This window comes from Desmodus rotundus, chromosome 9 (genome assembly GCF_022682495.2).
Source record: "Desmodus rotundus isolate HL8 chromosome 9, HLdesRot8A.1, whole genome shotgun sequence".
In the NCBI taxonomy this organism is placed as follows: Eukaryota; Metazoa; Chordata; class Mammalia; order Chiroptera; family Phyllostomidae; genus Desmodus; species Desmodus rotundus.
The window spans coordinates 702,709-724,673 of record NC_071395.1 but is presented as its reverse complement, the minus strand read 5'-3'; the positions used below and the strand labels follow the sequence as shown (position 1 = coordinate 724,673).

General features: G+C 54.3%; 1 protein-coding gene across 6 annotated transcripts in view; it reads left to right on the top strand.

Annotated features, from left to right (window-relative positions):
• Positions 1-20,803, top strand: part of CAMK2D (calcium/calmodulin dependent protein kinase II delta) — a 125,304-nt gene extending 104,501 nt beyond the window's left edge. For 2 of the 6 annotated variants that reach the window (XM_053911649.2, XM_053911653.1), the window contains 7 exons: positions 1,570-1,629; positions 3,418-3,459; positions 5,968-6,016; positions 13,153-13,228; positions 16,224-16,318; positions 16,608-16,836; positions 19,101-20,803. In XM_053911649.2, coding sequence (XP_053767624.1) covers positions 1,570-1,629; positions 3,418-3,459; positions 5,968-6,016; positions 13,153-13,228; positions 16,224-16,318; positions 16,608-16,836; positions 19,101-19,104 — 555 coding nt within the window. In that variant the 3' untranslated portion in view covers positions 19,105-20,803. The remainder of the gene's footprint in view (positions 1-1,569; positions 1,630-3,417; positions 3,460-5,967; positions 6,017-13,152; positions 13,229-16,223; positions 16,319-16,607; positions 16,837-19,100) is intronic. The other 4 variants (XM_053911652.2, XM_053911654.1, XM_053911650.2 and 1 more) reach the window with 3 other exon arrangements.
• Positions 20,804-21,965: the final 1,162 nt, after the last annotated feature.

Genomic DNA, 21,965 nt, shown 5'->3' with positions numbered 1-21,965 from the left:
TCTACATCCTAGGGAAAAAAAATTAACTCTTTTGTCTCAACAAATAAAAACGCAGAAATCCTCTTTCATTGTTTGCATCCGCTGACATCATGAATGTAGCGTCTTTACCACGTGTGCGCACAGGGCCCTATGACCCCTGGGGAAGGTCACCCCTCTGACCTCTGACTGTCCAGCTGAGCGCACCCCCCCCCGGGGTACAAGGCGACGGTCTGCACTCCCCCTCAGATGTTCTCTGTGCACAGGAGTGCCACACTCTACCCCTCTTTTGTAGGCTCCGTTTTCTCTTGTTTCAGCTGTTGCACAGATTTTATGTTCAAGTCTGTACGCTCTTATTTAAAGAAAAGTTTCAAACAAACTGCCAAAGACAGAGGGGTATTTAAAGAGCTTTCTGGTAAGGGGCCCCTGAAGTCCCCTGCCTCCTCCTGCATGTCACAGAGTGTAGTGCGACGGTGCGCTGTCTGGGCATACAGAGGTGGATGAACAGAAAAGCCAAACATCACGTACTCAAGTCAGCTGTGAGCCTCCTGTCCTCCTCTCAGCGCTGGTTTCAGTGTGACCTGGGGGTGAGGTAGAGAGAAGAATTACCAGAGGGCCAAGCATTCCTTGGGGTGATGGCTTATACATTTGGTATTCATTTTTTCCTGCAGTACGTTTTTCTCTGTAAGTCCTTATGTACATTCATACTACAATTGTGGGGCGTGTTCCTTCAGACAGTACTGATGTGTGAAGGAAATACCTAGAGAATGTCGTACAGGATGACGAGTATGAGCGTCTGTTTCTGTCTGCTAGCCACAGCTAAGTCGTCACGCGTGAGTTTAGGTGGGTGGAGCTGCTGCTGTCAGCCTGCAACTCTGTTCGCCCAGACTCAGTTGCGCGGTCAAGAGGCCACCGTGTGCAGTGTCTTCTCTGGGCCCGAGGCCGACTTCCCAGCCCTGGGCACTTGCGCAGTAGGGCTTCCACAGAGACAGCGAGCTCATCTGTGAGGTTGGACCAGTGACATCAGAGTGGGGGGTGGCATTTCCAGGTGTGATCTTCAGCGACAGCAGCAGAACTTTGGCAGGAAACCTAGTGAAAGTAGTTACTTACCACCAGAATATGGCAGTGAGGTCAGTTTGCCTGTTTATATTTGACAATGTATTTTTTTAAAGGAGACCCAGATGTACCATTTTTGAACAAATTAATAAAGCCTGCATTTCATCAGAAGACCTAAGCTTTTAATTGGATGCCTATTAAACAAAGGGATGAGGGCCCCCCAGAAAGACGGTCAGTGGGGAGCTGAGCCTCCAGGACAAAGTGAAAGCAGGGACAGGCTCCTCGCGGCGTGCAGGTGGAACTGACGACGGAGGGCCCCTCAGAGAGTGTGGGCAGCAGACCCACGCCAGGCCCAGCCGCCTTGGGCCCCGCTGCAGCCGCCCCCGGCTGCCGGACGGAGCTGCTGGCCGGCGCCGCGCGCCCCTGTTCTTCGCAGTGCTCTTTCTTTCCGTGTCGGCGCCTCCAGTAGATGTGCCGCGTGTAGAGTTTGCTACCAGGGCTCTAAGGCGTCTCTTTCTGTTTTCTGCACACCCACAGATAAACAACAAAGCCAACGTGGTAACTAGCCCCAAAGAAAATGCCCCTCCCCCGGCGCTGGTACAGCTGGACTCTGTGACCTTTCCTCCGCGCTTCGCTGTCCTTCGCTTCTCTCGTGTGCCCGCCTTGTGTAGATACATGTTATACACACTTTCTGTTGGGTTTTGTTTCTTTTTGTTTTGCTTTCTAAGACATGACAAGTTCATCTTTTTATTTTGTGGAGGCGGTTGTCAAGCTGTGTGTGTCTGACGTGAGATGCCCAGCTCTGTTGCTGAGCATCGCTGTAGCTGGGGTCCCTGCCGCTGGTCTTTGCATGTGCCTGGGACATACTGTGAATGCGCTTTGGTGGCTCTTGGCTCTCCTGACGCCGTGGGGCGCAGGGCCAGTCAGGGAGCTGGAAGCGCAGACCTTATCCAGAGCCCCCAACCGCTTGCTAACAGACGCTGGCTTTGTAAGGCCTCGCTGTGAGATGGAGAGCCTCCCGACCATTCAGGCCTCCTGTCTGCTGTCTCCCAAATCAGATGGTCACTGTTTCACGTAACCCCAGAGGGGAGACCGCGCAGCATGGGGCAGCAGTCCCCCTGGCGCCAGATCGGGTGTTTTTCTGGCGTTCACACTGGCAGCAACCACGCCAGCTTACCGCCTCGAAGCACGCTGCTGAGTGTGAGGTGTGACGGCTGGAACTCGATGCTCTGAGTCTCACACTATTTTCTCCAGAATGTTCCATGTTTGGATTTAGGATTTCCAGAAACGTTTCTGGCTTTTTACTGTCCTGTGTACTGATATCATAAATGAAACCAAAAGGCTTGGGGATTACTTCACTTGAGTGACACAGCAGGGCCCATTTAACACGTCAGCAAGACAGACGGACACGTCAGGATGGCAGGCTGTCTCCTGGCCACAGTGTGGATCCCAGGTCCAGCAGGGAGGGGAGGAGGTGCCATCAGGTGGTCAGAGGGTCCTCACAGCCTCGCTGGGAAGGGCTTGTGGCTGCCACCAATGCTCGGGCTGCCGTGGCCTTCTGCTGATCAGGCATCATGTAACGAGAGTCAGCGTGTCATCCAGGGAAGGGAACAAAGGCTTTCTTATGTCACTTATTTGAGTATTATTCCACTTGGGAATATTTCTTCAATTTTCTGGTAGAAAAAAAATAGCAAAAATAATTCTTTATGGAAAAACGTGGCTTTACAAACAAATCTTCTAAGTATATAGTCCCTAAGTAGAAATCTTTTTGATAAGAGTTGACATGGGACTTAACAGCGAACTATTGTGACTCTATGATTACTCGTAGAACCCTTTAAATGAACCTGTTAAATGTTCCTTAGAGTTTCTCATGGACTTCGAAATACATTCTTTAGGATAGTCCTTTTTTAAGTCCAATGGTTCTACATTTTCCAAGGGTGTTTATCTGTGTATTAGTTATAGTGAGACACCATAATTAATTCTGAAGACACTACAGCTGAAAAGATACCTTCAGAGAATCTGAAGTCCCCTCAAAGTGTCCTCATCTCTCGTGTCCTTGGCCACGGGCACAGGCCCCTCTCTGAGGAGCGGACCATGCCCAGTGCTGGGCAGTGAAACAGTGGCGCCTCTGCAGGTCTGCAGACTTTGAAGCCGGTCTGTGTGCTGATGGAATAAGGTCTTTGCATGCTGCTCTTGGGCTCCGGGGTCCCCTCAGGGCTCCCAGAGACTGTCATCCAAGGCCTGTCCATTGTGGCCTCTGCTGTGGCACCACGGCTTCCGCTCTGTCCCTGTGAGTCCTGGGGGCTGTTCTCCCTGCTCTGCCCACGCCAGTCAGAATATACTCACCGTGCAAACTGTTTCTTTCTCTATTTTGTTCTCACTCAGGAGCCCCAAACCACTGTAATCCACAACCCTGACGGAAACAAGGTATGCGGAGAGCACAGCCTCGCGCTCTCACAAGGCCCACGGCCCCCCCGTGGCCAGAGCACACTGCGTGACCCACACACAGGGGCGAAACCCTACCCTTGGTCTGGCACACTTTCCTGTGGGCCAGATTCCCCTAGAACTGTACGCGTATTTCTTTCAAAACTAAAAGAATGATGACTCGAGAGAGAAGTAAAGAGTACTGTTTGTAAGAGCTGGGTAGACCACGTCTCCGCATCGCGGCGATGTTCTCTGGAGCTGGGCCCCTGCCCTGCTCACCGGCCTTTCCCTGTGTCTCACGCGTGTCCCACATGAGACACTAGTTTCTGCTGTACCTCCCACTGGCTTCCAAACACCAACCTGAGTTTATAGGTATTTGTTTAATGTTGCTTTTGAGTTTGTTTATTCTGTTGTTATCATGTTGTTTTCTTTTAATTCCCTGTTGATGGTGGTGTTTTTGTGGCTTGGCATGAATTTGCAGACAGTAAGGGAGTTTCACTGCTTGGGAGCTGTGTTGCTGTTGGGTGACATGACTTCAGCAGCAGACACCGAGCTGATTGTGCTGAGAGAAGCCCAGCGTGTGCTCTGAGCCTTGTGGGCCGTCAGGGTGGCGTTCCTGCTACGTAGTGGACACTAGTGTGCACGGCTGCAGGGGAGAGGAGACACTTCCTGAACACGGGCCCTGTGTCCACTTCAGTGTTCTCACACGTTACCGTGTTTCTGTGGGGGAGGGGAGAGTGCGTCTTCAGACTTTCACAAACAGGCCCTTGTCTGCTTCTCCTTCCTGTTACCAGCAGCGTTTCAGGCAGGGAATACATTGTCTCTGCTCTAACATCTAGCTGGTCAGTATTACAGCCGTCACAGTAAAAGACACGGAGCACTGCTCACATGCTCTATCACGAGACACGTTGGGTACTTAGGGCCGTGGCACGTGAGGCGCTCGAAGTCCGTGACTTTCCACCTTTTCGTCTCATGGCACACGTAAGATAATCCCTAAATTCTGCCGTACACCAGAAAAATTTTTTTGCCAATCTGACCAAAAAAATAGGTGTAATTTTGATTCATTCACACTAGATTGCTACTGTTGTGTTGACTGTTGTCATTTTTTATTTTTGACAATTTAAAGGAAAAGAGGTTGGGAGACTGCATGTTTTACAAATTCTTGTGCACACCAGTTGGGAATCACCGGTCTAGGTCCCTAAAGACTTGAGCTAGTGAGGAGCCACCCCCAGGAGCACACCCCGTCCCCTGTGTTAGCCGGGGCCCGGGTGCACAGCCGGGGACCCGCGGGGGGCCGTGGCTCTTCCCGTAGAGCTGCCGCATGACACGCCCGCTGGCGCGAACCGGTCTGTTCGTAAGTGCCTGTCCGCTTCACCGCGAGTTGAAGTGTGAACTCCAGGCCACGCTAAGTGCATGGAGACCCTGGCTGTGTGTGGACGGAGGCTCTGGGCACATGTCTGATTTGTCTGTCCCTTGGGCGTAAATACTCTGTAAGGTAGTGACCTGAATCGATCGCACTTTGAAATGTTCAGTGTCCAAAAGGACACTGGCTGGCACTTGCATCATTTTGCAAAGTCTGTTCTTTGTCACTGAGCACATAGTTATTGATTGGAAGATTGTTTCCAATTTTTTTGTCTCTAGCCTTCAATCATTCAAAGTAGAAAATTGTCTTATGAACGTTAATAGAATTTCATTGCTAGAAAATACATCATTAATGGAAAAACGCATCAGACCCTTTTCCAGGAGCGTGTCTTGGTGCTGCTCGTCACAGTGTCCTTCCAGGTGTGCGTCCTGACCCCAGCCTTGTGGTAATTGCCCAAGGAGGCCCCTCATCTTTCCATTAAGGGAACGGGTTTCTAACCAGTAACAGCCCATTCTGATTCAGAAATGAATGAAGAACCCTAATTGTCCTTGAAAGCAAATGACTCCTTACAATCTCACTGTGCTGATCATAGACATGAACGCTCCTGGAAGTGCATCGCATGTCTCAGCAACTCACTTCCCCGTGGGGTGGCGCTGGGAGAGGCTTTCTCTCTCTCTGAGGAAAAGGGCAGCAGGCAGGCTGCAGGCGCAGAGCCGGAGGACCGCCTCACAGAGAAGGGGCTGTTTGCTGATGAGAGAGAGAATGAAAATCATACTCTTTGAAGGTTCTGATTCACTTGGCTCATAGAGTCAGTTTCTCCTGAATGCACAGAAAAAGCACACCTTCCGGGGCACTGTGGCCGGCACGCCCTTAGACAGCTCTCCCAGGGAGGTGCACCCACAGGCCACCTGGGTTTGCGCTGCCCCAAGCTCAGGCAGCCAGAGCCCTCCCCACCTGCCCCCCTGTATCTGCAGCACGTGGCCCTCATCTCTGTCAGAGCCTCAGGGACTCTGTCCCTTTGCATGTCGGTGCGCACATGGCCTGCCGAGGAGTTCTGCATGATGTGAACGTCACGCGCCAGGTTTTTAAGAACACAAAAGCCAAGCTGTTCTTGGTTCGCCACTGAAAGTGTGTTTTCTTCTCGGCAGGAGTCCACAGAGAGCTCCAACACCACGATCGAGGACGAGGACGTGAAAGGTGCGTGAGGCTGCAGTCTTCCCCGCGTGTCAGAGAAGCGTGCTTGTGTCAGACGACTCACACGCTGAGAGACCAGGCCGGCCCGATGACACGCAGCTGGTTTCCTTCTTATTCGTATTGTATTGGTGTTTTGATTATATGTATGGATTTTGTCAGGTTTGTTTCACACAATGTTCTTTTCTGTGTTAAAACTACAGACAAGAGGGGGGATAGTGAAGCACATTGTGACCTGAAACTAGTAGCGGCAGTTTGGACACATAATACCAGATTGTAACTGCGCCTGTCCACAGGAGCTACACTGTGTCTGTGTATTGCACTCACTCCTGACACTTCCTAGAAAACAGTTTCTCCTCTAGGATGGAGTCTGGCAGTGGGTTGTAGCTGCTGGTACTGTCCGGCGGGTGTCGCAGGGACTGGCACTGGGCGGCGTTTTCCTCATGAGCTTTCCTGATGCATTCTCGGCCCCACTGGGCGCAGAAGCCCAGGTCCTTTAGCTACGTAGGCATCCCCACCGCTGCTGTCCCTGCCCCATGCCCCACGGAAGGCGCACCCTCAGCACCCTGCTCTCTGGTCATGGCTGTCTTAGAGGGGTTCGCTTGAAGCCCCCAGTTTGCGCTTTTGTTCTCGTTTTGTAGTTCAGTGTAGTAACTGCAGGCCGCTTGTCTCTGAGCCGGCCCAAGCACGGTGGCTGCAGGGATGTTTAGAGCCAAAGTAGGAAAAGAAAAATGTCAAACAGACACAGGGAAGTGACCATCAATGAGGCTTCCCTGGAGAGCTGCTGGGCTCTGACTCTGGGGGGGCATCAGTGAGATCGTGCTGCAGAGTAAGGACCCTGGAAGGCCTCAGGCCAGGGAGACAGGGAGGCCCCTTAGGAAGCCCAGAGGGCTATGGACCCGTGCCTGTCACCCGCTGCTGTGAGGTGGCCAACTCTCCTCCAGTCGCCTAGGGTAGCGAGAGGCCCCCGTGGTGAACCCAGTGTATGACCTAACTGCTAGCAGAGGGCTGGTGCTGCTGCCACTGGCCGGTGCCCAGCTAAGGTGTGCTGAGTGGGTCTGTACCTCATCTAGTGCCTGAGGGCCTGGAGGTGGCTTCCTGATAAAACCGTCAGTCCATGGGAGGACTAGAAGCAGCAGTGCCTTCCGGGGAGACTCAGAAAGCACCACCTGTAGCCTTTTTAGCTAAGCAGATGTTACCTCATCTTCTACACCTTCCCTTGAACAAGAATTAGAAAGAAATAACTCCACATAATCCCCTGGAGAAACTGAGTCTGTAAATAACTGAGTGACGTCAGGGGCCACAGTGCGTGCTCCCCGCCTGATGTGCTCCCGCTTCCCGGCAGTTCCGGCAGGCTCTGCTTGGGCTGCACCTGCCTCCGACGCCCCTTGAGCCTTGGTTCAGGGCTGCCTCCAGGATGGGAGTGGCGGAGGGTAAGGAGAGTCCCTGCCCCTTACAGCTGATAGTTTGGACGGTTTTGGGTGGAAGGGGGTCTGTCAGCGTTCTCAGAAAGCAGTCCTCCAAGCCCAGCCCGGGCCAGCTCCGTCCCCTTTGGAGCCCCACAGATGGGCACTGTGTCCACCCTCATCACTGCACTGCGTCTCCACCCAGCAGCCGTGAGGGATGCTGAGCACAGCTCTGAGAACATGCACCATCCAGTCCTGTCCGTTGGTCCAGCTGCATTGGTCCTGCTACCAGGCCTCCGACTCTTCAGGGTTTGTGTTCAGACGCCTCTCTCACAAGCAAATCTACCGTGATGGGCATGTTCTAGTTCCTTCCACACTCCCGGACCCTGCACAGTGCTCCATGTCTCCTCCACCTCCCTCTTCCCGCATCCAGTCTATCAGCAACCCCTCCTGCTTCTCCCTTCACAGCACAGCTTGCCCTGTGGAAGTTGACCCCTGCCACCAGCCACCCTTCAGTAGCCTGGCCCGAGGCCCTGCCCCTTTCCCTCCGTCTCTGACGTGGCGGTGGGCGGCCTGTGTCTGCAAGGCCCCCCGGAGCCTGCTCACAAAGTGAGGTGGTCGCCAGGCTGGCCCTGGCAGGTTTGTGCCGTGAGCTTGGGGCTGCCAAAGCCAGGAGGGCGGCTCACAGCCTCCGTGGTCGGGCCTAGCCCAGGTTTCCCTGGAGGTCAGGCCCCACCCCTGTAGGAGCAAAGTTAAAAATGGTTTGAATAGTTTAATTTTTTTTTATCTTGAGGGCTTATTGAACATGTGACTTCTGCATAAGTGAGCTTTATAGTAATTTCCTGAAACCATTCTTGATTAGAAATTTGGTAATGTCCAGGTCTGATATTTAAATAAAATATTATAGATTATTAAACCAGTCAACCCAGAATCTTTGACGGGTTTGATTTTAAAAGCCAAAATAATGGAAATTACTTTCTGAAATGTTAACTAATTTGTCAACCCAGTGAAATAAAAAAAGTAGGTGAGAAACCAGCTGTTTATTGCACAGGAAACTCCAAACGCAGCTGGGCTGACAGGCACCTCTTTCTGTACAACCACTAGGAGCGTGAAAATGACCCTGATTTGGGTATTTACCTAAGATAGTAACCATCTCCGGAGTTATTTTTGTTAGGGCAGCATGGGAAGACTGGAGCACCACAGGACACCCACTTCTGTGACACTGGTGTAATCATTAATCACAGCCAGGGCCCAGTAATTAAGTCGTCCGTCACCTTGCACGGTGGTTCATTAAGTTTATGATTTCAAAGTATTGGATGAGGTGCCACGGGCTGGAAAGGACGTGGATTAGTGAGCTGAACAGCCGGCGGCCCTGAGCCAAATAAAGCTCCAGCCCTGGCCCAGCTCCTGAGTTTGCCGGGTGACTGAGCAAGTCACTACACCTCTGTCCTCCACCTCTCTGGCCTCCAGGTCCCGGAAAACTCTATGAAAGGCAGAAGTTAAATGAACTGGAACTCCAGATTTATACCCAAAAAGCTCAACAACTATTTCCGTTGTTTTTTGTTGGGCACCTTGTGACTGAGGAAGTACCTCCATAGGCAGGGTTCACAGGAGACGGCTTGGTGACAACCAGTCTGCTGGTCGGGTCGGCCCCTGTGTGGCGGGCGATCCCATCACAGACCCACCAGACTCTGGAGGAAGCTCATTAGCAAGTGGCCCCGCCTCAGCTCACCTGCAATTCCCAACTCAGAACTGGACCCTTAGGCAGCTGGGATCTTCCCTGCACCCGGCTGTGTTAAAAAGAAGTCAGTTCACACACAGACTAGATGCACCTGACTTATCTTACCAGACCTGCGCCAGCATCTTACTGGGCCCTCTCCGGCACATGCGGCGCTGTGGCCTCCCACCCAGGGGTGCTTCTGCCGCTCCTGAGACGTGCAGGAGCCACGGGGGCTTTCAGGAAGCATGGCCACACCCAGACTGCCAGACCTGGTTATCCTCCCTGCATATTTGGCATTTAGCAAATGTTTCCCAGGGCACACTCGGTCCTAGGTGCTGAAGGTAGGAAACGGTCCAGTCCCACTCAGATAGGTGAACATCCAGTTGTTAAACAGAACCCTGTGAGGCCAGAAGTCATCCTGAATGCCAGGGCCCGTGAGCCACATGCCACCCAGAGAAGGGCTGGTTCTGGGGCTGACCAGTGCTTTTGTGCAACAGGTTCAGAGTGGAGAGATGTAAGACATTGTGAAAGGGTTCGCGCTGTCTGCAGAGCGAGGGGGATGGGGGACAGTGAGGCTGGGAGGTTCTGGGATGGGTGCTGAGTCCGGCAGGAGGGAGGCTTTGCTGACTCTGGGTGGGCTGTGGGCAACCATGAGGGGTGTTCCTGCGTACACAGGGTGCAGCGGCACCTCTCTCCCGATCGCTCTGGAACAGCCGCCTACAGGTCAACCCAGAGTTTTAGCACAGGTTTGGGAGTGCAGGCGCCCGACTGCAGGGCCTCCTGTGACACGAGGACCACAGTGACATCGGGTGGCTGTGCCTGGAGCTGTCAGGGCAGCATGGGGGCAGAGCTTGGAAGGCTTCTCAGGTGAGGGGGTTCCAAGCAGAGGAGTGGTGAGAGGAAGGCAGAGGTGTGTCACGGACAGGACCCTGAGCAGGATGAGTGGGGCCTGGGAGTCGTTGGGGTCAGGGAGCTGGGCGGTGGGCCTGGAACTTCTGGGAGCAAGTATGGGAGAGTAAGAAACGGGTCTGAGAAGGATAAGGGTGCGTGCAGAGATGCGTGATAGCATGCGGGAGGGATAGGAGGAGAGGCAGCAGCAGGCTTCCACTGGTGTGCCTGAGTGGTCCTGTTGTCGAAGGTGAGGAGGTGCTCGACTTTGGGCTCTCTGGGTCCTAATGCAGGGCAACTGGGCAGGCCGGGGCTTCCTTTGGAAATGTGAGCTTGAAGCCCAGGTCAGCAGCAGACGTGGCGGCGCCCAGGGTGCATCCCGTCAGAGTGAGGGGAGCACCTGAGGTTGCCGGGCACAAGCACAGGAAATCGTGAGGGACTGAGCAGCACCTGGCGACCGTGACCGTGACCGTGACTCTGGCCGTGACCACTGGAGAAAGTCGCAGGCAGTGTGGCGAAGGTGCAGGGGATAAAGGAGGGCGCAGGGTCCAGAGGGAACTCAGGGTTTATAGCCAGCAAACTGCTAAAATTGTGGTTCTGATAGAAAAATGACTTCAGGAAGATAAGTGTTAGGCCAGTTGGAAAGTGTTTTCTCTCGGCATTAGTGAACAAGATAGGCTGCTTGTAGGTGCTGTTTTCACGTGTCAGGGTAGAGTTTTACACGGCGGTCTGACCACCAACACACTGCAGTGGCCTGTGGCAAAGGCTACGGAGTCGGGCGTCGGAGACCACGGGGGCTGGTTCTGGGCCCCGTCCATCGGGTGCTTCCCGAACATCCACTGTGTGCCGTGGTCTCGGCCAGCGCTGGGTGCCTGTGCTGCGGCCCCTGCTCTGCGGCTTATGGAGCACGGAGAAGACTGATTAACCCACACACACAGGCAAGCATGTGTCACACATGTGCCGAGTGCTTTCGAACCGCAGGTGCAGGAGGTGTGCGCTCCCAGCACAGAGACCTCTCCCAGCAGGAGGGTCAGGGGACACAGTGGGTAGGAATGATAGCTGATAAAAGAAAGAGAGGCAGAGATGGGGGGACAGCTCCCAGAAGGGAGGCTGCACTGGGAGGCAGGTCCAGGATGATGCACGTCGCTGCGAGCAGGCCCTGTGGGGGGCGGGGCGCAGCGGGACGTCAGGGCCTCCCTCCATCTGACTCTGGGCTGCATGGGCTGTGCTCGCGCCAGGGGATGGGGAAGGAGGAACGGGGACCGGTGTGCCCAACGCAGAAAGGCAGGGTTCCAGGGACTTGAGAGACTGGTGAGGGAGTCCCAGGTAGTGCTGGGCTCCTTCTGGCTGGGCCACCAGACACGGGGCATTGCCCTTGTGCAGGCTGGAGGCCCCTGGTGAGCAGAGAGGTGCGTGGCGGCGGCCCTATTTCAGGGGAAGGGACCCTGAGCCTGCAGAGCGCTCCGAGGGGCAGCAACCTGTGGCCTGACGTTCGAGCTTTCCTTGTAGGCTTTCATGATCGATGTTGTGTCCTCAGCTACAGATTTTCTCTATTGCCATAGCAACAGAAGGCATCTGTTCAACTGAAACAGGATCAAATGCGAGGGGGCTGTTTGGGGTGTCCCATTCTCCTGGTCTTACTCTCCACAGTGTCCTCTGTGTCCTGGGACTGTACCAGCTGTCACGTCAGAGGCCACACCGGCGAATCACCAACCGCCTCATCTGGTCAGGGCAGAGTGTGCAGGCAGCTCCCGGTCACAGACGGCTTGGGGGCTGCGCGTGTGGCCATCACGGCAGCAGTGAGCAAGGGGGCGGCCGAGGAACCTGTTTCTGGTGTCCTCTGCTCTAACCCACATGCTGCTGCTTTTACATCGTTGACCGTGACATCACTGGTGACATCACTGGTGACATCACTGCCTGTGGATGTCGTAATTGTACACGATTGTCTCATGGAATGTCGGGGGAGTCAGAGTAGGTGTACAGATGACTATTTTAAACAAGGAGTGCCCTACCCTGGGTGACCTGGAGTCTCAAAGTGAGTGTAAACATTTTGGTCCGTGGTAAAAAATTTGCTTAATGAAGATCAGATTCACGAAAAGTGCAAACTGGTTGCCTTCAATAAATAATGAAGTAAAAGCAGACTTGAACTCCTCTGGAAAGATGAGGTGAACTGCCCTCCTGACCCCTCAGGTTACCACCGGCGATTTGAGAAACTGTCCCAGGGTTCTTTAAGACAAAATTCAGTGACCTGTAACTTTAAAAGTATTTCATCCATCAATTTCATTAATAAGAGAACAGTGCTCTGAAATGGAGAAAAGGTTATCAACGTCAGCTGATGAAATTGACAGTTACTGGGCACTCGTTTTATTACACATGTCAGATAAAACTGTTTGGAGTGTGCAGAGAAATCCCATGTCTCCTGCCTTCCGGGAGCTTTTACTTTAGGGAGGAAGGCGGGTTGCACAGTGAGCACAGTTTGTGAACAGTTTAAGCAAGTGGTCACTTGGCCAAATGAAGCAGCGGCCATGGGCTGCAGCCTCTCATAGCTGCCGAGTGAGCAGCACACAAGGTGGGCGCATGGGCGGTGTAGCCAGAGAAGAGGTCACCCCACAAGTGGGCTCTGAGCCAAGCCGACTGTAGTAACTGTGGTGTGGGCTGGGACAGGGCACAGCTATGCACCGAGCTGTGTGGACGGTTTACTGGAGGCCACGGAGCTGTACGAGGGCAGGTACAGGGCGGGCATCCTCTTGTGGGGCTGGTGGAGATGAGCAGTGAGAAGTGTAAATACTGAGATGCACAAAGTTAATGCCGCAGGGGATCAGCACTAATTAACCACAGACCCTGGGCCTTTGGGCTGCTGGCCTTCGGCACGCAGCAGCACCTTTGCCCTCTCAGAGGTGCATGCCCTGGGGCCCCTGGGGGGGCACTGGGAGGTATGAGTCCCACAGGCTCAGAAAGGGCCGGCCTAGGTGGGTCTGGCTGCTGTGAGCCCAAGGAGGTGGAGGGACAGCGGCCCGCTCCCACGAGGGCCGGCTGAGACAGCCCACCCGTGTCAGGGGCATGTCGTTGCCTGATGTTGTTCCTGCCTTTGTCCTCTGCTCACACCAACTCTGTACCTTTGCCTTCAGCCCGGAAGCAAGAGATCATCAAAGTCACTGAGCAGCTGATTGAAGCCATCAACAACGGAGACTTTGAAGCATACACGTGAGTGTGCGCCCGTGGCCGTGCTCTGCACGCGTGGTGGTGTTTGCTACGGGAGTGCCTTCTCTGGTGCACTGAATTCATGTGTTTGACCCCAGGTTTGACATGTCAGCAGTAGCTTTATTTCAAGATATAAAGGACTTACGTGCCCCAGAAGAAAAATAAATATATTCAAGATTTCAGCAAGCCAGGGGGCCTTTGGGTGGGACTGGGGTTTGTTTCTCAGTGCACAGAAGTGTGACCACCGCGCCTCTGTACAGAGACACAGGGCAGGAAGCTCTTAGAGGGGCACATCGACTCGGGAAACATGCTCGCCGTGCTGCAGGGGTGCAGGGAGGAGAGGGCGCAGCTTCCCCGTCACCTGTACCTCCTGTCTACACGTTTGCGGTTTAGGTGCAGATAAAGTTGGGCTCAGCTTCCCTGTGCCCTCCACTGGCCCCCCTGGAGTTTAAGACTGGGAATGTAGGAGGTGGGGCTGGTATCTGAGCTTCAGAGCAGAGGGGGAGTCTCAGTGAGAAGCCAGGGTGGTGAGGCCACCTATGGAAAGGAGGCTGGGAGACAAACAGCCAGTGGGAGACGGTGCGGAACACTCAGGAGCTCGTGTCTGTGCAGAGGACTGAAAAGTGGGGAACGGGGCGAGGAGCACGGTCATTGGGGCCCCGTGACTTTCATCCTCTAATTCCACTGACTGGATGCAACATGGCCGTGGACTTTGTGTCTAAATCACGGACAGAGGGTGAGCAGAGGCACACACTGAAGCAATGTTCTGTCAGGGAAACCTTGGAAACAACGTCTGTGTCCCATAGCATGGTCACTGTGAGGGAGGAAAAGGGAAAACAGACGTTGCCTTTGGGAGAACAAATGGGGTTTTTACCTGCTTCTTTCCAAGTTTTAAGAAGAAGGTATTACCTCCACCATCAGCTACAAACAGCCCCGAGTAAAACGTGGGCGAGAGAAACAGCCTGCAGCTGCACCAGGTCCAGCACTGCTCCTTCGGTAAGGGTCGCGTGGCACAAGTGCCTGCTGCACTGGTTCTGGGACGGGTCCAGAGTGCCCCTGGCGCGAGGCCGGCAGTGACCGGTGCAGCCGCAGCTGTGAGGTGCTCCTGATCGCGCTGCTGGTGTGGCTTGTTACACCCGGGTGACTCTCCAGACCCAAGAACAGTGTTTTCTCTTAAACCTCCTTTTGCAATGGTGTCCCCATGGAATGGCACAACCATGTTTTGGTGGTGGTGGTAACCAGGCAAAAGTGACAAAATGTACGTCCCATGTTCTCACGTAGCTGAAAGTAGAGTGTTTTAAATGACGCAGTTCCTTGGAACTCCCTCAGGTCACTGATTGCCTAGCCTGTGGTCTGGCCTGATCGTGTGCAGTAGGCCCTGGGAGACCTGGGGCAGCCCTGCCAGCCGCCTGATCCCGAGACCCCTGCGCAGAGCAGATTCGCCCACAGGCCGTGTGCATCCTTGGGGACCACCACTCACCAGTGCAGAGCTCGTTACAGGATGGAGATGCGTGCGCAAAAAAGAGCTGATGAACGGGTTTTCAAATATACTGCCCCCTGGTGGTTGGGCAGAAAGCTCCATCCCAGCATAGCGATTGTCTGGGGGTTGGAGCTGATGTGGACGGTAAAAACTGTTGATGCGCCAATGTCACAGCCAACACTGAGTTCCCAGAGTCAGCTCCTGTCACCACAGGACCGGTTTGCCCGGTTTGCCCCTTAGAAAGAGGTTGCGTGTATTTGACCTTGAGCTTAAAAACAGTGGCCCCCAGAAAGTCTGAGGCGAAGTTTAAAACCCTCTTCCACCCCCAACTTCCCTTTGAGGCTTTCTTCACCACATAGAGTAACCACTGTGATTTTTTATTTTAAAAGTATGTTCTACTTTTGAAGTGTTTTAAAAAAGCCTCAGTCCCATATTCTGTGAGCTGGTGAGTGAGCTTTTTGAAAACTGTATTTCTGTTGAACAGTTGAAAAGTTTTCCCTCCCAAATAGGGAATTTCCACATGAAATTTAGAGGCAGACCCAGCTGATGAAAATCATTCCGTTTGTACTCTTCCTTCTGCTCTGTGAACTTCTCACTCTTCCAGCCCAGGTGTCAGGTCCCCTGCTCTGAGGAGCCGCCCCTGTGTCTCCAGGGGCTCGGGGCTTACCCGGAGCTGCGTACGCATGGCAGCCCAGCACTGTCGCCGCACACGCACCCACTCAGGGAAAGCCCCGCACAGGCCTGAAAGCCCAGTGCGCACCTCCTTGCTTTCCTGGAACCCCCCGTCTCATGTCTGACTCGTCTGGTTCGCAAGCACGCTGCACTTTTCTCTAGTCCAGGACTAACTTGTGTCACAGTTGTTCGTTTCAAATAATATTTGCCATAAAATAGGTGTTTAACAAGCCTTTGTTAAAGAAACGTATACAAAGAAAACCCATTGGCTTTCTCTGAAGACATATTTTAAATGGTGTATTTCTTTGTTTAATCCTATTTTCAGGATTAAAAAGAAAACCCATGTGCATTTGAACTGTTAATTTTACTTTAGAAGTTAACCTTGCACCACAAGGTAATTGAGTTTGTGGACGTCACCAGGAAGTGTAGGACGTGGCACCTGCTTTCCCATCAGTTGTAACACAGATGTGTGTCTTGAATATGGAAGGTGTCAAAAATTACTGCAAAAGTATTTAATTGCAGAGCCAGAGTTGGCTTTATAGGGTTTGGAGAGGGACTGGGACTTGGACAGCACCTGAAAAATAATGAACTTCAGCTGAGAGTGAGAAAAACCAGGGAGGGCCCAGAGAACTCGCCGTGGCGATAACGACGCAGTTGTCTGGAAAATGCTGGTTTAGGGTCTGCTCCTCAGCCCACCTCGCCAAGGCCTGCGACAGAAATTGTGTGGATTTCATGTTTTTTAGAGATTGTTTTCCTCGCTGAATGTCGGGTGAGCCAGGACGGATGTGTGTGAAGCAACAAAACACATTCACTCTCCTATAGATGATGTTTGCGTTTTCCCCACAGAAAAATCTGTGACCCCGGCCTTACTGCCTTTGAACCTGAAGCTTTGGGCAATTTAGTGGAAGGAATGGACTTCCATCGATTCTACTTTGAAAATGGTATATGTACTCTAAATTTAATAACATGCCTTTTCTAAGTTCTCTTTGAATTTCTCCCCAATTTACTTATTCTTTGGCTGTTTTATGCAGTGAGAATTTTTAATATTTGAAATTGTCGACTATTGACAGGGTTTAAGTCGTTGGTGTGTTTTGAAACAATACCTGATTTTGCATGAAGAGTAATGATTGAACACACCCAAGGAAGTCCCAGTAAAGATGTGATGTAAGCTGAAATGGGCTTGCCGAAAGAATGTGTGGTTCTGAGTCCTGCTGTTCTGCTCTCTCTCAGCTTTGTCCAAGAGCAGCAAGCCGGTGCACACCATCATCCTGAACCCCCACGTGCACCTGGTGGGCGAGGATGCCGCGTGCATCGCCTACGTGCGGCTCACCCAGTACCTGGACGGCGGCGGCCTGCCCAGGACCATGCAGTCCGAGGAGACTCGCGTGTGGCACCGCCGGGATGGCAAGTGGCAGAACGTGCACTTCCATCGCTCGGGGTCACCCACGGTGCCCACCAAGTAGGTGTCCCCTCAGCCCCTGCTCACGGCATGGTGCATGCGCTCAGTCACCCTGGTGGGAGCAGTCAGTCAGACCAAGTGGCCTGTAGTTCTCTGGGCAGGTCCCCCCGCCTCGTCCCGTGTGGGTTGAAGCCCATCGAGAGTGATGAGTGCTTCTAGACAGGAGCTCGCAGGGCCCCAGCCTGGCCGAGCCCTCTCAGGGTTGAACTGGGGGATCCGGGGAGAGGGAAACTGTGACTTCACTGCCATGCTCCTCAGCAGGAGGGGAGGAGGAGAGAGTTTCTAAAATGGTCAGCGTGGCGCCAGGAGCCTCTGGTCCCGGGGACCACCGGGCTCTGTCCCAGGTGTTGGGAGAAACGTGGAACGCGCAGCATGGGACGTGCAGGGGTCAGGGCCAGGGCCTGTCCCTGCGCCACTCCGCCAAGCAGCCGTTGCATAGGCATGCATTCCACACACGCTGCTGGCCGTGGCCACAGTGCGAGGTGCCTGCTGTTCTGGTTTGGAGAGCGCCTTAGCTCCCGACCAGAGGAAACCTATACGACAGTCACAGTCAGCCTCAGAGCAGAGTGGGGCATGTGCCGCCGTGTGGAGGTACGACTCGTGGGCGCCAGGGACTCCAGAGCAGCTTCTAGATGATGCGACAGAAGGGTGTGGGGAGACGGGCCAGGCTCGGGAAGCCCAGGAGGCACAGTGTTGGGCGCGGCAGTGGCCGGGGGCCCTGGCGCCACAGGTGATGAGGAACAAGAGGATGATTCTCTCTGGGCAGGTGTGGCCCCTGCTGCTCTCACCCTTGGTTTCCTCACCAGGTTCACCCCTTGACTACCAGAGTTAGGGGGTGCGGGGGGGTGGCAAAGGTCACACAGTGGCCCTTCAGCTCACTCCAGAGAGCCGTCCAGGTCTCCCGGCTCCGTGACCACTGTGGTTTCTGGGGCCTTCTCTGTAGCCTCACCGGTCCACATGGACCAAGAGCTGGGCCTGTTGCAAGTACATCTACTGGAAAAAATGAGAGCTTGGAATTCAGTCTAAAGACACACTGAGGCGAGCTGAGCGCGCGAGAGCAAGGCAGGAGGGTCACAACCCTAAAGACCCCATTCTGCATGTTGGCCACCCCTGGGAGGTACAGGACAAGTGACCTATTAGTGCAGCTGGGGGGCGGCCCCTCAGGACCCGCGAGTCCCTGGGGTGGAGCCCGCTGCACACAGCCCCTGTGCCGCGGAGGCTTAGCAGGGCTTCCCCCCCCAACCCCCGGGCCGTCCCGTGTCCCCAGTGGCAGAGACAGCCTGTCAGCAAGCACCCCTTTGAGGCACGAAACCATTTCTCTGTGGTCTTGGAAGTAGCACCCTGCCTCTGGCACCTTGGGGTCAGAGGGGTGACCAGAAAGCTGCTTGCTGTTTCTTTTCCCCTTGAGGGTGTTTTCTCCCACTTCACAGTCACTGGAAACCAGAACATGTCTTTGAACTTCCAGCATCTTTGCGTGAGCTCCAGGCTGACACGGCGCCGTCCTGCAACGAGGCTGTCACTGTACGGGCTCCGAGCTGCCCCGGGCTTCCAGCTGCGGCACTCAGCCGGCACAGGCATCCTTGCCGTGCAGCCACCGAGCCACGCAGGCAGCTCTGACCATCCAGACCTCGCTGGGGCTGGGCTCTAGGGCTCCCTTGTGTCCTGCCGTTCCTGACAAACACTGGCCAAGGCTGGCATGTCCCTGAATCTGCCTGAACTTCAAGCTCACCAAGTGGGGGGCTGCAGAGGGCAGTTGAGAGTTGCCTGTGATTAAATGTGTGCCTGTGCCGTTGTTGATCTGTTTCTCCGTCAGACAGGAGGCTCAGGTCTGTGTGGTTCTGTTGTGAGCCTTCCCCAGCAGAGCTCCGCAGGGACAGGGTGCCTGGAGCGGAGAGTGATGACAGAAGCTAGGGCTGAACTGAAACTGTTCCCACCAAGTGATGATGTTCATTATGAACTTGCTGTTGAACTTCATGAATCTGCTGGCTTCCACGTGGAGTTGGATTTATAATAATAATGTGTTTGAGGCCTGGCCCCTGTCTGTCTGCAGCTTAGCACTGGGTGGACACAGGGACAGGTCATTCATGCCGGCTCCCTGTGCCACCCCCGTCTCTCTTCAGCGCTGTTGGACCTCTGGGTGGTCACAAGCTAAGGTCTCTCAGACAGGCATTCTCAGCCCATCGTTCCGCCGACTTGCGAGGCTGCAGGCTGGGCTCAGTTGTGGCCGTTTTGTCTAACTGGTGTCTTCTCCCCTTTGCCCGCAGCTAAGTGTCCGCAGTGCCACGTCGGCATCGTGTCTCCAGGCCCCTGGACGGCACCGGGCCACCCCTGCCTGCTCGAGTGCGTGAGGCGTGAAGACCGGACCTGGTGCCTGTGGGACCTGCATCTCGCCTCACTGTCACCCTCCTGTCCGCCTTCACGCCTCACCACGGGACGTTGTGCAGACCTCGGGGGCCGCCCAGACCCTCGGCCCTCCAGCCTGCTCGTCACTTCTGTCGATGCCAAGATTGGACAGATTCCCATGGCTATTCTCCTGAGGATGGCTTGTAAGAAAAATGTAAATTTTTAAAAACTCTTCGCTACTGATCTGTGTTGGCTTGTTTAACAAAAGGGGCAACGGCACGTCCTGTTTCCTGGTGTGACCCTGGCTGAATGCGCTGCTGCTGGTTGACAGTGGGGATGGGGGTGGGCAGGGCACCGGCAAAGTCTCGCGACGGGGGTGGAAGGGGCAGCCCCCAAAGTCACGTTGTTCTGGTCAAACCGCAGACGGAAAGCTCACATCACGTCCAAGTTGGGTCACTTGCAGGGTGCTGCCTCTGTGCTGGGGAACTTGTGGGACTGAGTTTTGTATTTCTTGAGTCTGCTGTTTTCTTATTTTACCCCATTTTTTTCTGACTTTCCCCCCATTCTCTTCTTTGCCTTTTCTTGTCTGGTAGTGAGGGGGCACAGTTTGCATAATGAAGGTAAATAAGGGCTCAGGCCTGCCGGGGGTCGTTGGCCTGCAGTTCAACCACCCTCAGGCCCCCAGCAGCTCTGTCGGGACAGTAAAGGTTGTCCCTTCACTGGGGCTCCAGCTGGCACACGGAGCCCCGCAGTGGGGACCGGTGGTGGGCGAGGCCCTGTCCCGTGGCCGAGTTTGTGCCGCAGGCACCGGGGACAGGGCGCCCCCACACAGCTGCTGTTCTGAGGTTAGAGAGGCCGCGGCGTTTCCATTTTCATCCGTGTTTTGCACTCGACTGTTGTGATGTGTGCTTTTCAGCATCTTTTTGTCAGAGCGGCATCATGTCCCTGCACGGAGTTAGGGTTTTCCAGTTTCCACGACGACGGGGAGCGCCGGGGCTCTGTGCTCTCACCCCTCGTCGCTCGGGGTCCATGCAGCGCACAGGTCCCTCCACGCAGCCCCTCAGTGACGCGCCCCCCGCCCGCGCTTACAGCAGAGACGATGCCCGTGCGCAGCCCTGTCCCGCGTTGCACCTGCTGTGTGCACGGCGCCTCACGTAGGTATCGTTGCTAGTGGATGTGTGGTAGACGGACTGACGCTTTCCTGATAACTACTACGTGACTTAAAACAATATATATTTAAACTAAACATATACAGTAAATGTATTGAGCCATGTTAACCTGCCAATGAAATCTGTGAAGTAACAGCCTCCGTTTTCCTTGTTAATTTTTTTCACTTTTCTGTGAAACGGCTGCACGTGGCATACATGTGTTTAAACGATAGGCATCCGTGGTTGTCTGACTCTCTGAACCGAGCATGTCGTGTTGGAGGGTCGCCGTGGACCCGGCCGCCCCTGCACCAAGGTGCCAGCCACGCGGCTTGCTCATCACGGCGGGGCCCACGTCCATCCCCTTCTGTCATGTGAGACACTGCAGTTCACCGTGGGGCACTGTATATATTTCTTGCCATAATGGTAAATGACTGATTGATATATTTAAGAGTTAATAAATTCGTGATTTCTGCTGACCGTGCGTCCGTCTCCTTTCTCAGGAGCAGGTATTTATGGCCGAGGATGCTGCGCTCCCATGGCCCACATCCCGCTCTGGTCTCCTTAGGTCACGGCCTCTCGCCTGGGACGTCAAGCCGAGCTGTGCTGCCTTATAGGCTTGTCCGTGGTGGTGACACAGTTGAATTTACTGGGTGAACAAAACTGTTATGGAAGCCAAATAGTTAAAGATGCCCCTTCCCCATCCTGCTCAGGGCCGCAGGGTCCATGTGAACCCGAATCGGACCCCAGCGCTTTTGTGTTAGGTGCGCTCAGCCTGACCACAGGTGTCTGCAGCACTCAGCTCCCTTCACGTTCCTGAAGCCACACTGTTTGTTCCAGACTTTCTTCCCCTCTTCAACCCAGGTCCTACCCACCCGGTAGAATTCAGGCCTCCCAACCACTGCTGAACTCTCCCAGCCCTCGGGAAGTCCTGTGAGTCCCTCTCCCACCAGCCATGTCCTCATGGCACTGCTGCCCAGAAGCACAGGGTGTCTGGGGCCAGAGCCGTGTTTGCACCTCAGCCATATGCAGGCCTGCAGGGGGACGGCGGCTGTGCTGGAAAGGGGGCCCCAGGACTGTCACTGCGCCCCACACTGAGCCAGTCCTCTCTCCCTTGGAGTCTCCGTTTGTGTGGGTGTGAGAGGAGAAAAGCACCAGGACAAGGGTGCCCTGAGGATCGGAGGCCTGGGTGCAGGATGCTGGCCACCCTTGTAGGACAGTGCTGAGCTGTGACTGTCGCTGAGACCAAAGCTCCCGTCCGGGGGACAGTGGCAGCTTTGCTGTGAGCTGCCCTCTGTGCAGGGTCCCCGTGCTACCAGGACAGACCGTGTTGCCTGTGTCAGCGGGAAGGAGAGACACTGAGCCAGGCCACCTTCCCGCTGGCAATGGAGACCGTGAGAGGGCACAGCCAGAAGATGCCAGGAAATTTTTGAAGAAAACTGTAGCAATAAAAGAATTACATGTAATAAAAGGGTAAACCTAAGAAGCACAAACTTTGAATGATTTCATTCAATAAAATTCTGCAACTTTTAGGACTATCTCCCCATCTTCAGGGTCTACCTCGTCCGGGAGAGCAAGCGCATGTGGACAGATGGCATGAACGCCAACACGCTGGACCCCGCGTGCTCAGTGCAGACAGTC